This window comes from Balaenoptera musculus, chromosome 5 (assembly GCF_009873245.2).
Source record: "Balaenoptera musculus isolate JJ_BM4_2016_0621 chromosome 5, mBalMus1.pri.v3, whole genome shotgun sequence".
Taxonomy (NCBI): Eukaryota; Metazoa; Chordata; class Mammalia; order Artiodactyla; family Balaenopteridae; genus Balaenoptera; species Balaenoptera musculus.
In genome coordinates, this window is record NC_045789.1 from 46,203,334 (window position 1) to 46,217,980 (window position 14,647).

General features: G+C 42.6%; 1 protein-coding gene across 5 annotated transcripts in view; it reads right to left on the reverse strand.

The window, feature by feature from the left end:
• FRAS1 (Fraser extracellular matrix complex subunit 1) overlaps positions 1 to 14,647 on the reverse strand; it is a 445,822-nt gene that overhangs the window by 78,339 nt on the left and 352,836 nt on the right. For 2 of the 5 annotated variants that reach the window (XM_036852336.1, XM_036852340.1), the window contains exons 42-47: positions 11,907 to 12,097; positions 10,533 to 10,686; positions 9,053 to 9,316; positions 7,010 to 7,198; positions 5,469 to 5,588; positions 5,010 to 5,192 (exon numbers count right to left, since the gene is read on the reverse strand). In XM_036852336.1, the coding sequence (XP_036708231.1) occupies positions 5,010 to 5,192; positions 5,469 to 5,588; positions 7,010 to 7,198; positions 9,053 to 9,316; positions 10,533 to 10,686; positions 11,907 to 12,097 (1,101 nt within the window). The remainder of the gene's footprint in view (positions 1 to 5,009; positions 5,193 to 5,468; positions 5,589 to 7,009; positions 7,199 to 9,052; positions 9,317 to 10,532; positions 10,687 to 11,906; positions 12,098 to 14,647) is intronic. The other 3 variants (XM_036852337.1, XM_036852339.1, XM_036852338.1) reach the window with 3 other exon arrangements.

Consider the following 14,647-nt stretch of genomic DNA (forward strand, 5'->3'; position numbering starts at 1 on the left):
GAAGAATCAACATTGTGAAAATGAGTATACTACCCAAAGCAATGTACAGATTCAATGCAATCCCTGTCAAACTACCAATGGCATTTTTCACAGAACTAGGACAAAAAAATTCACAATTTGTATGGAAACACAAAAGACCCCAAATAGCCAAAGCAATCCTGAGAAAGAAAAATGGACCTGGAGGAATCAGGTTCCTGGACTGCAGACTATACTACAAAGCTACAGTAATCAAGATGGTATGGTATGGCACAAAAACCGAATATAGATCAATGGAACAGGATAGAAAGCCCAGAGAGAAACCCCTGCACATATGGTCACCTTATCTTTGATAAAGGAGGAAAGAATATACAAAAGAGAAAAGACAGCTTCTTCAGTAAGTGGTGCTGGCAAAACTGGACAGCTACATGGAAAAGAATGAAATTAGAACACTCCTTAACACTGTATACAAAAGGATTATAGACCTAAATGTAAGGTCAGACACTATAAAACTCTTAGAGGAAAACATAGGCAGAACACTATATGACATAAATCACAGCAAGATCCCTTTTGAGCCACCTCCTAGAGAAATGAAAATAAAAACAAACAAAAAAAAAGGAAAAAAAAATAATAAATAAATAAATAAATGGGACCTAATGAAACTTAAAAGCTTTTGCACAGCAAAGGAAACCATAAAGAAGACAAAAGACAACCCTCAGAATGGGAGAAAATATTTGCAAATGAAGCAACTGACAAAAGATTAATATTCAAAATATATAAGCATCTCATGTAGCTCAATATCCAGAAAACAAGCAACCCAATCCAAAAATTGGCAGAAGACCTAAATAGACATTTCTCCAAAGAAGCTGTACAGATTGCTAACAAACACATGAAAGGATGCTCAACATCACTAATCATTAGAGAAATGCAAATCAAAACTACAATGAGGTATCACCTCACACCAGTCAGAATGGCCATCATCAAAAAGTCTACGAATAATAAATGCTGGAGACGGTGTGGAGAAAAGGGAACCCTCTTGCACTGTTGGTGGGAAGGTAAATTGATACCGCCACTATGGAGAACAGTATGGAGGTTCCTTAAAAATCTAAAAATAGAACTACCATATGACCCAGCAATCCCACTACTGGGCATATACCCTGAGAAAACCATAATTCAAAAAGAGTCATGCACCACAATGTTCACTGCAGCACTATTTACAATAGCCAGGACATGGAAGCAACCTAAGTATCCATCAACAGATGAACAAATAAAGAAGATGTGGCACATATATACAATGGAATATTACCCAGCCATAAAAAGAAATGAAATTGAATTATTTGTAGTGAGGTGGATGGACCTAGAGTCTGTCATACAGAGTGAAGTAAGTCAGAAAGAGAAAAACAAATACCGTATGCTAGCACATATATATAGAATCTAAAAAAAAAAAAGGTTCTGAAGAACCTAGGGGCAGGAGAGGAGTAAAGACACAGACGTACAGAATGGACTTGAGGACATGGGGAGGGGGAAGGGTAACCTGGGACGAAGTAAGAGAGTGGCATTGACATATATACACTACCAAATGTAAAATAGATAGTTAGTGGGAAGCAGTTGCATCGCACGGGGAGATCAGCTCGGTGCTTTGTGAACACCTAGAGGGGTGGGATAGGGAGGTGGGAGGGAAGAGCAAGTGGAGGGGATATGGGGATATATGTATATATATAGCTGACTTGCTTTGTTATGCAGCAGAAACTAACACACCATTGTAAAGGAATTATACTCCAATAAAGATGTTAAAAAAAATGATGACTTAAAAAAAAAAAAAGGGATATGGGTTTTTCCAGTAATACTCCCGGGAAAGAAATAGACGTGGGCGCCCCTGGTGTTTCCTCCCTGGCTGCTGGTTGGGGGATGATGACAGTACACTCTGGGCCACCTGCCTCTGGATTTTGCTGTGAGCAAAAATAAACTTCTTGTGGAAGGTACTGTATTTTGCAGTCTCTTTGTTCCAGCAGCTTAGCTTCTATCCTGATAATATAACTTCTTACTCTAATTTCCCAAGAAGGAGAGGGTCCTCAGGGTCACTGACATGAGGGTGTGGGCCCTCAACCTTGCAAAGAGCCCACACAGGGACTAGAGCCTCACGTGGCTCTCCTCTGGGGGAGGAGGTTCGCGGCTGTCTTCCGCACGGTTCCCATGGACACATGGCTCCCTGTGACTCCTCGCGGGGAGAAAAGAGGACCTTTACACCTTTTGTACCTAAAGAGAACAATCACATTCAGCTGACTAAGAGAGATGGCACAAGGCTAAGTGCACTTCATAGTTAACCATCAAGACGATGTGTGCAGGCACTGGTGGCAAATGATAACCCCCAGAGGCAACCGGTCCCCACATATCTCAGTGCCTGCACTAGAGACACTGGTCTAGAGGCTGCTCTGCTCTTCTTGGAAACAGGCTCCAGCCCAGCCTCAGCTCCTGGTAGACCCATCCTCACCCATGGAGACAAATGGGGTGAGGTGCTTTTCTCCAAGCTGCAGCCAGCCGCCTTCAGAAAGTGTGATCCATAATCAACATGGACGTCCTCTGAAGGGAGAGCTTTGACATTTAAAAAGGACTGAATTCATGAACACAGTTCCACTTAGGGGAGACAGGGAAGGAGAGAATGCTGACTAAATGCTATAGAAAGGACTGCGGGGCTGATGGTGTGGGAGGGGCAGGGAAGCCCTGCTCCATTAGAGATGGAGAGGGGCCCCCCAAGAGTCAAGATCTTCCTATCTGGTCTACTTAGAATCTCTAGAAACAGGAGGATTGAGAAGAAATGGTGGGGGCGGGAGAGAACGTGGATTAGGAAGTCAAGGCTGGTGGGAAAGGGCAGGTGAAGGGAGCGTCCCTCCCTCTGTTTTGGGAGGCTGCTTTCCCAAGAGGAGGGAGAAGTGTGATCCCCGGTGGGTGGTACCCTGAGCAGTGCTGGCCTAGTCTTGGCATCCAGGATTTAAGCCCAGTGAAGGCTGAGACTGTAAAAACAGAAAAAGCGAATTTGGGGCAGCCTCACACAGGACTCAACACAGCCTGGGGGTCAGAGAAGAGCCAGAGCTGGGACTGACCAGCCGCTGGCAGTGCCTTTCGCAAAGCTCCAAGCCTTTTGGAGCTCTGTGCAGTGTAAATGCAGTTGCCTAACACAACAGCCGAGAGTCAGCCCTTTCATCTTTGGAGAGATATAATCAGCAACCTGACAGAATTCTGGCAGAAGCAATTAGCTCATGAATGATTTATCAGGTATCTCGAGCAGCCAAGGTCTCGGGAGTGCTGATCTGCATACTGCCCCCAGGAACTCTGGGACAAAAGGGGAGCGCACTGGCTTTAATTTGCATTAGGGATTTTGGCCAATCTGTCCATCCTTCCCCATGCCCTCCCACCATACACATAACTCCCTCCTCCGCCATCACGCTGGACCCAGACATGTTCACCTCCACCGGCTGCCCCTCCAGTGCGGTCCTCCATGCATCCCCACTCTCTCCCCCACTCACTCCGCCCCAGCCATACTGGTCTCCTTGCTGCATCTGGAATGTGATAGGCCTCGCTGATCCCACCTCAGGATGTTGACACTCGCCAATCCCCCGTCTGGAATGCTCTTTCCTTCACATGTCAGCATGGCTGGCTCCCTCACTTTCTTCAGATCTCTGCTCATATGTCATCTTATTATTAGGGAGGCCTTCCCTCGCCTCCTTGCTCCCTGCACCCCAAGAACGCCCTCATTTCACCCCCTAACTTATCACCGTTGACATATGATATATTTGCTTGCTTGTTTGCTTACTATCTGATTCCCAGCATCAGGGCAAGCACTTTCTCTGTTTTGCTATTTCCGTGGTTGAATGAATGAAGAATCTGTAACCTGAAATCCAAAGAAAACAATGATCTAAATTTCCTGCAAGCTGACACTGCTTCTAGGATGGACCAAATAAAGACAATTCTACCTTTAGGTTGTTTATTCAGCAAATATCGCTTATCCCTCACATCCATTCAAGCTGCCAAGTTCTATAGGTTCTCCTCCTGAAATTAACTGCTTCCTTCCTTCCTTCCACCAGCTACTGTTTACTGGATACTTACAAGGTACCAGGAATAATCTCTTCTATTATTCTCATCTTGCTATTCCCACTGCTGCTCCTCCACGTGAAGCCTCACTAGCTTGCATCTGGCCAAATGAGAAACTTCCTACCCAATGGCACTGCCTCCTTTTTCTTTCAGTTCATCCTGTTGGACACTAGATGAATTTCACTTCCCCTCCCTGTTCATAATTCTGCAGTGACTCCCTATTGCCTATCGAATTAAATAGAGATTACTGATTGCCACTCTGAAGACCCTCCGTAAAAATCTCAATCTACCCATGAGCCCAATCAACTACTATTTTCAGAATATATGCTTTAGCAAAACTGGCCCACTCATAATTTTTGGAATGTGCCCACATGCTGTTCCTATCTCTGGGAATAACACAGTTTCTGTCAGCCCAAATTCTATCTTTCAAGTGCACTGTTAAATGCCACCTCTTTGCACCTTCACACCCGATGTAGCTTCTTTCACTTTTGAACTCCTATGATAGCAGGTTTATACAGTTCTTAAAATACCTGCTATCTTCTTCCCTTATGTATGATTATATGCAGAGGTTCCTTACCTTATCCAACAGAGGACTCTAAAGGTTGTGGTTATACCTTATTTATCTTTTTTTTTTCCTCTGTAGCAGCTAAACCAAGCTCTTACTCAACATGCATGCTCACTTGTTACTTGTTGAATTCTAGTTACGGAGACAAGACTGTTGATATCAAATTTTAATTTTAAATTCAACTTCCAGTAAGTAATTATTGAGCATACTTTGTTCTAAGTATAATGCAAGGCAGTATATAATGGTCAGAACTAGTGATGCCAAAAATAAATACCAACAAAGGCAGATTCAAGGTGAATGTGTACACATAGAGTGGCTGCCCCCAGCGCTTCCTAAATCCCAGCTTTTGGTTTGATGAAGTCAGAGATGATGGGCTTACCTGGTGATGCTGTGTGTTCCAGGTGGCCCAGCTGGGGCTCTCTGGTGATTCTGTAGATCAGTTCTGCAGGCTCCGTCTCCTGGTCAGTGGCAGAGAGCTGCAGAGTGGTGATTTTCTTCATCGAGTTTTCATCCAAGACCAGCCCTTTATTGGTGGTGATGACTGGTGGGGATTTGTCTTCTTCTGAAAATATCAGAAAGAGTGATTTGAAATGGGATCATTTTTAGCCTCCTTTCTTCAATTCTGGGCCTGGCGTCCAGGGGTAAGATCAGAATAGTCTCCAGGCCTGTCCCTCAGAGAGCGTATCAAGGAGCCACGGCTTCGCACAACAGACAGGATATGATTCCAGATTTCCACATGAGCACCTAAAGGAAAGGCTCAAGCCTCAAGGTGAGCACAGTATGCACCATTCGACCTCAGAAATGCTGGAGGATTTTTAGAGACCCAGTGCCCCCTTACCCAAAACACTGATGGAAAATGACCGGCCAATCAATTTGTTGCCTTCTCCATCAACCACATCAAATTTAAAAGCAAAGCTCCCGCCAGATTCTCCTTTTCCATGACTGTATTCTACGTGGCCTGTAACAAGGACAAGAAAATCAAAATTTGCTATTAGTGTTTTCTGCCCTTATTTCTGAAATGTCAGGTGAGAATTCGGTTGGTATTCACACCAGTGAATCAACTAACCCCTTCTCACTTAGACATTACTTTTGACATTTTAATCTAATGTTTTCATTTCCTCCCTTTCATCTCCCACTAGCAACTTCCTCATCATCATTGACTCCATCATGATAAAATCATCCTAAGTAGCAAGTAGCATTGCTTACAGTTGAGGCTTGGCGTCTGTGGAAGACTCTAAAGAAGTCTCATGAATAAACTAGATCAGCAAAACTGCTCACGTGGAAAATGTGCACTCACCGGACCCACGTCACTGGTGTGACCCTGTTAAATATCCATGTCACAGGGCAAGAGGACAGAGAGCTGCAGCCCACATTCTCCCAGAAGCTGTCACTCCCATTTCCCAGTACAGCCTTAATTTATTTTAGGAAAGACACTGGATATAACCAACCAACAAAGAAATGGATGAACAAAATAAATAAACTCTACCTAGAAGTCAAATGGATCCAAAGGGAAAAATGCAATATATTACATTTTTGTTAACCCACAGCATAACTTATAAGTACCTAGCAATGAAAAGATAGCCAAACATCTAGGAAGAGGTGCCTGCTCTCATATTCTCAAAAGGGACACTGAGGCATGGAATAATTAAGGACTTATTCCACTCCCTTCACTAAACATGTCTAATGAGATTTTGGCTGCTATCAATTTTGGGCGTTAGTGCAGACGGGACCTTCTTCTCCTGGGGGGACACATTTCCACCTCTAAATGGAACTGCACATCATTACATGATGTTGGATTACTTTCCTCCCAAATATGTAACTTTCTTTCCTTTTTCACCCCTGAAAGCACTGTACAGTAACTATGTAGCATTTAACATTTATGCTTTTACATTCCATCAGCATTTCCTGGAGGAGGGATGAGCTATGTAATCTCCCTCAGGCAGCTCCAATTTATGCCCTTCCATTTTGCTTAGTTCATTAACTTGTGATCTTTGGGGAGCTGGAAAGAGATATAAATTGTTCACCTAAGGCAGGCATAATTTTCACCTTAATCCATCCCAATTCACTTCTTTTTCCTTTCTCTCTCACACACATTTTTAGCATCATAGCAAGTCAAAATGATTTTTTTCGTCTATAATAGCCCCCAATTTCATCAATGCTATGTCAAAGCATGAACACATTTTAGCCAAGAAGGAGAGTTTTTTGCAAAACCAAAAAAATTGAGAAGACAAGAAAGAATAAATGAAGCTATAACTCAGTTCTTAATTCAAAACAAAAGTGCTCAGTTTGCTGCCATAGGCTACCAGGCACTTAACTCTCATTTGACTACTGGGGGTGGAGTTTCTGGAAGTCTGGGTTGGCAGAAGAGAAGCAGCTGACCTTGGCTGATGTCAGCCTGGGTGAAACTTTGGATGGGGCCTTTAACGGAGATTTGCTCCAGGCTGTCATGCTTTACCAACTGCAGGCGCCCTGCACCAGGATCTTCCTTCAAGATGTACATCACCTGATGGTCACCTGAGTCAGTATCTGTCACTTTCAAGTGCTGTTCTGTGATGGGCGCTACGGACCCTGGAAGAGAATGGGATAGATTAGGTCATTCCCCATCATTGCTTTTGAATAGGACGTCAAATGATTTTAGGAGACTGGAGACTAAATTAACACACACTCCCTGGTCTAAGGAAGTATCAGCTGCCTGCCCTTCTGTTTCCAGATGAATGAAGTTTAATTTCCATAAGTGAATAGTCCCAACTTCCCAATTTGCTAATCAATCACCCCTTGAGTTTAGATCTGACCCCCTTTTCTCTTCTGATACACTTTCACTCTCTACCTGTGCTCACCCTACGCCTGTGACCTTTCAGTTAGTATCTAGATCTATGTAATAACTCCTAGTTCTGTGATATAAATGACTCCCAGACCTATGATGAAACCTGCTTGGACCTAATTTATTTACTTAAGGATCACCAAATCATAAAAAAACAGCTTTACATAAACTCACAAACGTATCTGTTGCCCTCTCAGACTGAAGAGTCAGAATCATTGTTCCTCAAGACAGAATATATGGTGAGGGTTACAGAGCAGGGAGACCTGAGCACTGGGCCCTGGAAGGCTCACACAGGTGTTGGGGACAGAGACAAGGCACTGTCTCCTGGAAAACACGTCTTCTCAGGGTCTTCCCCCTCGCTTTCCTCTCCAGCCATTGTCTCACATTAAAAATAGTAAATTCTGATAAAGTAGGTCCTAGTCACTCATGTGTAATACATACTAGTGTTTGCAGTGGCAATCCACCATGGGCCCTGAGTGTCCCTGCGTGTTCTTGCTGGGTAATGCCAAGAATGCAAGGCCTGACCACTCATTACGCAGGCCATTCTCAGCGAGTAACCCTGAGGGATGAGATGACATCTTCCTCTGGGACAAAGATCAGCCTTGCTTATCGCTACTATAACATGGGGAGTTCCCCAAGCTCAGTGTTTCTCTTCTGTAATGCATTACACTGCACACGGAGGTATTCATCTGGGCCCTCCGCGTCACCCCCATGGGACTTGGAGGGCATTGTGAATAGATGCAAAATTGCTCTTGGCAATGCTGCGTGCTGTGCTGTCACAAAGTACTTTGTCTCTGGCCAAGGAATCTCGTGTCTTCTACCAGCATCCGTGAAACAGTAAGAAGATAACTTATTAGCTTGTAAATAGGGCAGAGTTAAGTCCCATACCTAATACTTGAGACCTTTGGGAATCTCCAAATTTTCAAATACCATTATACCATATATTTTTCACGACAAAATACATGTGAAACTAAGAATAAGCAAGCAAACGGAACTCCAGTGGGACACAGATGCTCTGTGGAAAAAAAGCCCACTCTCTAATTAAGTAACTCTACTGCAAACTGACTCCAAGACTGACATGTGCCACAGGTCCTTCAGTGTTGCTTATCCATAAGTAAAACTGTGAACATTAGACCCTAGAACACCATATCTAATGGTTCTCAATTATTTACATAATCTCTCTTAGTGCATGATGACTTCCCAATTGCCCCTCCATGCCTTTTTTTTTTTAAATAAGCATCTTGAAAATCCTGCTAGATTTTGTTGTTTGTTTCCATGGAGTTGGTTGGGCAGTAGCAATGTTCTAAGAGACCTGGGCCTACGAGTAGTTGGATAAATGAAGATTTTTGTGGACCTTGGGAATACTATAAGCTCTTCTCAATCTTTTCTCAAATTCACAGACAGAGGTCCAAAGAACTTCAGAGGTTTCACATTTGTCATTCACAACTCTTAGTGTCCCCAAAACAACAGTTCTCCCCAACACTAGTCTCCCCAGATTCTGCACACCCAGTTCAAGATCCTCCCACAGAGCTGACATGGAAGGAAGTACTGCACACCAACAAAGAAGAAACCACGGCCACTCTCTTCCATCCCTGTGGTACCTGCTGAGAGCTGGAGGCCTTGGTTTACAGCCAAGTGGGGGGTGTCACCTGTAGGCAGCTCTATGTATATCTCCATCCTCCCTGTGTCTGTGTGGAGTCCATCAGTGAGGGAGAACCGGAACTCATCCACTGCCACACCAGGACCACCAGGCATGTACCCAACCAGCCCGGCCAGGATATCCTGGTAGGTGAAGGAGGAGCCTTGGACCAAAACCCTCCCGTTCTCCAGAGGCTCAGAAGCAGTTTGCCTCCGGAGCAGATGACCTGAGGAAGGAAGCGAAAAAAAGAAAAAGAAAGAAACAATGGTAGAGTATATATGGCACCAAAACGTTGTCTGATTTTGTCAACCGCTCGAGCCTGGGTAGAATGCCAAGCCCCTCAGAGGCTCATGGTGGCACATAAATGACCAACAAATCAGTATTTTACATAGAAGGACAGGGTGAAGCTCTACGGCCTCATCTCCAAATAAAGAAGACAAAGTTCTGCTTTTCCTCATTAAAAATCTCTTAAGGAGACACAGGTGGATACAGTAATATGGTGGCTTAGGAATCAAATCTCTCTCCATGAATTCAAACTCACTTCATTATCTAAACCTTATTTTCACCTTCTGCAAGGTGAAGATAGCACTCTCCACTTGCTGCCTTCCGCCTGGGGCATCTGGGGTGGGAGAGAGGAATATATTTTAAATTCCTTTTAAATTCAGAAAGACACTAAACATCTTTGGGCTGAGTCATATTTTTCTGTTTTCAAGGTCATGTGTACCACAAAGGGACAGTTAAAGTGCTTCATTAAAGAAAGTGAAAGTGGATGAAGGCAAGCTAAAATGCAATGACAAACGACCTCACCTGCTAGCTCTCCATCAACAACAGTTTCATCTTCAAAAGGCCAATAGCCATTAGGATGGGCTAAGATACCACTTGGGAGATGAGAAAGTTGCAGAGCTTTAGCTAATACTAGGGGGATGGCACTTAGAAAAGAAGTACGTAGAAGAGTCCCATGGTGGTTTGCTAAACTTCTGGTTTAATCAGGGAAAGTGCTTTCTTTGCAAAAGGAACAAGCTCATAAAGATGTCTACCACGCCTCTAACCTGAAGTGAACACCTTTTGTGATTAATTTCAAGGCTGCTATGCTGTTGCTTGCATGCAATGGCCCAGGATGATCAAGCAGTGATGCCTGCTCTGAGAAGAGGATGTGCAGATTCTGAAAACTTGTTTTGCCTGAGGTTACATAAGAAAGCAAGAAAACAGCTGAAATTGAATTTCAGGGACACCAATTACCCAGGATTCAGGCTTTCAGAGCAACCAGAGTCTACTGTGGCCCCAAAGAATATTAGCTACCTGTGAATTTGATTATACTTTGATGCAAAGAGTGGACTACACACCGGCAAGGCAGAGGAATGATCAGCTGAAATCTATGTGTTTATTCTAATAACCCATCGGGCACCTCAATTAAGAAGCTTCCCATAGCAGTTGTGCCCTACCATGGCCAGGCTTTTTTGTCAATACAAAAATCAGCTCATTATCTGGAGTGTCCAGGTCCTGCAGGCTCAAAGAAGAATTGCTTATCACCACTCCCGAGCTCAGCTGCACGCCAAGGGGCCGCAAGGTCATCCTGGGAGGCTCGTCATTCTTCCTCTGATTAAAGCATAAAATATTAGGTCTCACAAAGATACTGGTTTAAGAAGAAAAAAATAACATGCATTATTCAGAGAAAGTAACACCACCACATTAACTTTCACTACCGAAATAGCATGTAACATGTCATTGTCTTTTATTGTTATTATTATTATTATTGAAATATAGTTGTGTTAGTTTCAGGTATGCAGCAAAGAGGTTCAGTTATATAGATATTTTTTTCAGATTATTTTCCATTATAGATCATTATGAGACATTGAATATAGTTCCCTGTGCTGTACAGTAGGTCCTTGGTGTTTATTTTATGCATAGTAGTTTGTATCTAATATGTCACCATCTTTAATTCCCACTCAAAATGGTTAGGTTGAAAGGCGAGCAGGTCACACAAACCAAATATCCCCTTGAAAAGACACTGATGGACATGCTATAGAAATCTTCTCAGGTATTTTCCATAGGTATAAGGATGACATTTTCCAGACCAAAAATATGGACATGTGGTTAGACAAGTATATTTGGGGGATAAAAGGGCACATTATTTGAAATCAGAACAGTCTTAGAAGACTAAGCATGGCACAGTACCTGTAGGAGGACACATATTTGAAACTGTGGGTGTCTAAAGATATCTCCTTGACCCCCCATCCTCATGCCAGCACCCCTCAACCACTGTCCCTGAAGGGTGCCGAGAGTGCCATGTTTTATTTTCTCAAGGCAGAGGGCATTCCATTCTGATTTTTACCTTTTATCTCTCTCCCTGGGGTGACAGAGCAAGCCTATGTAGTTGCTCAAATGAGAATAAATACAGCACCGAGGAACACATTTCTTTCATGTTACAGTGTAATGAATAAATGCAGTAAAAAATATAAGAAAAGGCAAGTATGCACATAGAACCGCATACAATAATTTCAGGGAAAAATAAGCATATGCTATTTTTCACCTAATATGAGACTGGCAAGGTTTCTCTGTCTGACCCTCACAAACTGTTTTCACACAGAACAGAGATTTTACTCTGAAATGGAAATTCAGATTTCCAAGTCAGACCATCCCCAAATGCCAGCCTTAATTCTACAAGTTTCCTAAAGGTCAGGGTTATATTTTAAAAACTGACCTCTAAAATTCAAGGTCAAACCCAATCTTCTTTGCTTTCTGAGTTCACATAAAGCTATCTAATGGTGGGATATTGTGGTCAAAGGCCCCACTTATCCAACTTGCAAAGTCTTTACCTCGATGGTGATGTTGATGCGGTGGATTTCTGATCGACTGTTTCCATCACTTACATAAAAACTGAAAACGTCATGGGTTGGCTCAATGCTTTCATGAACACTCTGAAAGTAGTAAATGTAGTTTTCCAGGACATCTTGAATAGGGAATGATGCTTCTAGGTCACTGGTAGTTCCAGGGCCAAATCGATCACCTGCATCAACAGCGAGAGGGAACTTTTACCTTGATCCATCAATTCCTGCTTCCTGGGCTGAACCAGCAAGCCTGACAGCACTATCAACAGAAGAGGAAAATATGTTTGAGAATAAAGGTGGGAGAGCGGAATTGGAAGACTTGGGATGGGATCCCAGTTTCCCCACTATTTTTCATCTACAAATGGGAATCAAATGAGATAACATGCATGAAAGCACTCTGAATGTTTTTATTTCATAGAGCATAGAATCAGTGGTTGTTTTGTTAGAAATATTTGATAAAATAAGTCATGGGACAAGTATTGATACAATAGTAAAGATTTTACCTTAAGCTTTAGTCAATTTCAAAACCACTCTGCAAGAGGAACCTTCTTTCTTTGCACAAGAAAAGGTTAACTGCATACCTTTTTATCTAAGAAACATCTCCTTAAGCATGTTTTCATTTCACTATTCAGTTCCTTAAGGAAACCTCTGCATGGGCTAGTGCTCAGCCCCTGGGATGGTACACCAGGGCTGCTGTGATGCTCAGGGACCATGCAGAGCTCGGGTGCAGTTCAGGTACTGAGATGCTCAAGTACCATTCAGAGCTCCATAGAAAGTGCTGGCTCTGGTTACCTCTTCTTTTCATCCCTACCCCAAAGGCCAAGGGGAAGAGTAAGCACTGTCTAAATGATGGATGACTTGTCTCTTACTTGGTCTAAGTCTCTGTAATTGATTGATTTTAAATTGTTACATTTTCTTCTAAAGAGAGGAGAAAAAAGAAACCCCTGTGTCTTCAAACACTCCCTGGATATACATCAACAAAGAAAAGTGTCGATAGAAGATCTGAAAGCAATAAGGCTTTCTCTTTCCCTCTTTCATGGTCCTTTGCAAAGATTAGGTCATACATTAAAAGGCCATTGACTTCCTAGATTGCAGACAGGGTCATTTTTCGTTTACCTCCCAATGTAAAGACTAGGAATGAAAATGTTTTACATATAATTTGTTTGAAATAAGAATTCAAGACAAATATTATTTTTTTCAATGACATGAATTTTCTTAAATTTTACCCCTCAGATATGATTCCTCTTGACACCAGAAGAATAGAGGGCTCTAAGTGACCAGTGACCTGATAATCCCTAGGGCATACAGTTCAGGGTTTCCAAAAGGAATTGCTATAATTCCTTCAAATTTTATTTCTCTTTCCTTTGATCACTGTAAATATAAGAAATATAGTATCTTTATTTGGGTCAAAAATAGCCTAAGTAAATAGTGCCAAAAAATATACTTGAATAGAATAATGACTTACTTTCTGTCTTAGAAAAAAAGCTATTCAACAAGTGAATCTGCCACTGAAGCTTTAAGCACCAGTCCTTTCAATTTTTAAAACTGCACCTTCTATTTTTTCACATAACTCACTCTCATTAATGTTCTTCCTTGCCTTCTTAAACAGAATATACTATGTGCAAATTAAATCATTCTTGATGTGTGCAGGCTATCATCATGAACATCTATTATTGCATTGCACTGGAACACAGTGATGCCCGACAGGTGATCAAGGTGGGCCCTGCCCTGGTTGTGCTGGTATTAAAGGAATGTAGATTATCCATGCTGCTAGATTTCATACCAGACAATATGATTATTCTGTTTCTTCCATCTTGCCGGTATGAACTGATAGTTACTTCTTCTAATGTTTTTAAAAAGATGTTCTTCTGATCACCTGAATTCTGAATCTAGGTAGCTAGTTTCATATGTATAAAACAGACTTGGTTCTGAACTCCCATGGAGCAAAGGGTGGGTCCTTACACGATGTGCCTTGGAACAATTATTTGCCCCCCTGAATGTCTTTTCCTTACTTCCAGGTTCGTACTAATGTAGAGCAACCGTTTTCCAAGTGTGGACCAGCAGTAATGGCCTCGCCTGTGAGCTGGTGAGAAATGCAAATGCATGGGTCTCACCAGCCTCCTCAAACAGGAATTCTGGGGTTGCTGCCCAGGAAAATGTTTGCACAGTCCCTCCACGTGAGTCTTACGCACATTAAAGTCTGCAAACCACTTTAAGAGAGGCTGAGGCTTGCCAGAAATTTCACTTCTGCATGTACTCCAGGTTAGTATAAAACGATGTTAAAAAAAGCTTAATAAGAAATCACCTGGAGAGAAGAGAAGGCCGGGGGCAACCATCCTTTCCTGATTCCCCACCTTTGCTCGTGCTCTTCCCTCTGTGAGAAATGCCATTTTCCCTCTGCTCACAGCAACTCCCACTGACACTTCAAGTTCCAACTCAAATGTTGCTTCCTCCGACTTTCTTGCCTTTCCAGGCAAAAGTAACTGTCTTGTCCTATGTCCTTTCTCAGTGCTTTCCTCCTTTCCCTGTCCCGGCGTTTCATGATTGTAATTTATCAGTCTTCATATCTGTCTCCCACTCGAGGCAGGGGCTGCGTCTTATTCACCTTTTACATCCACTGTATAAACATTTGTTGAGATAAATCTAACTCAGCAATAAACAAATCTAAGAGCACACACTGAGAGGCAAGATGGGGAAAAGACTCAAGATTTTCTATAGGAAAACATGAC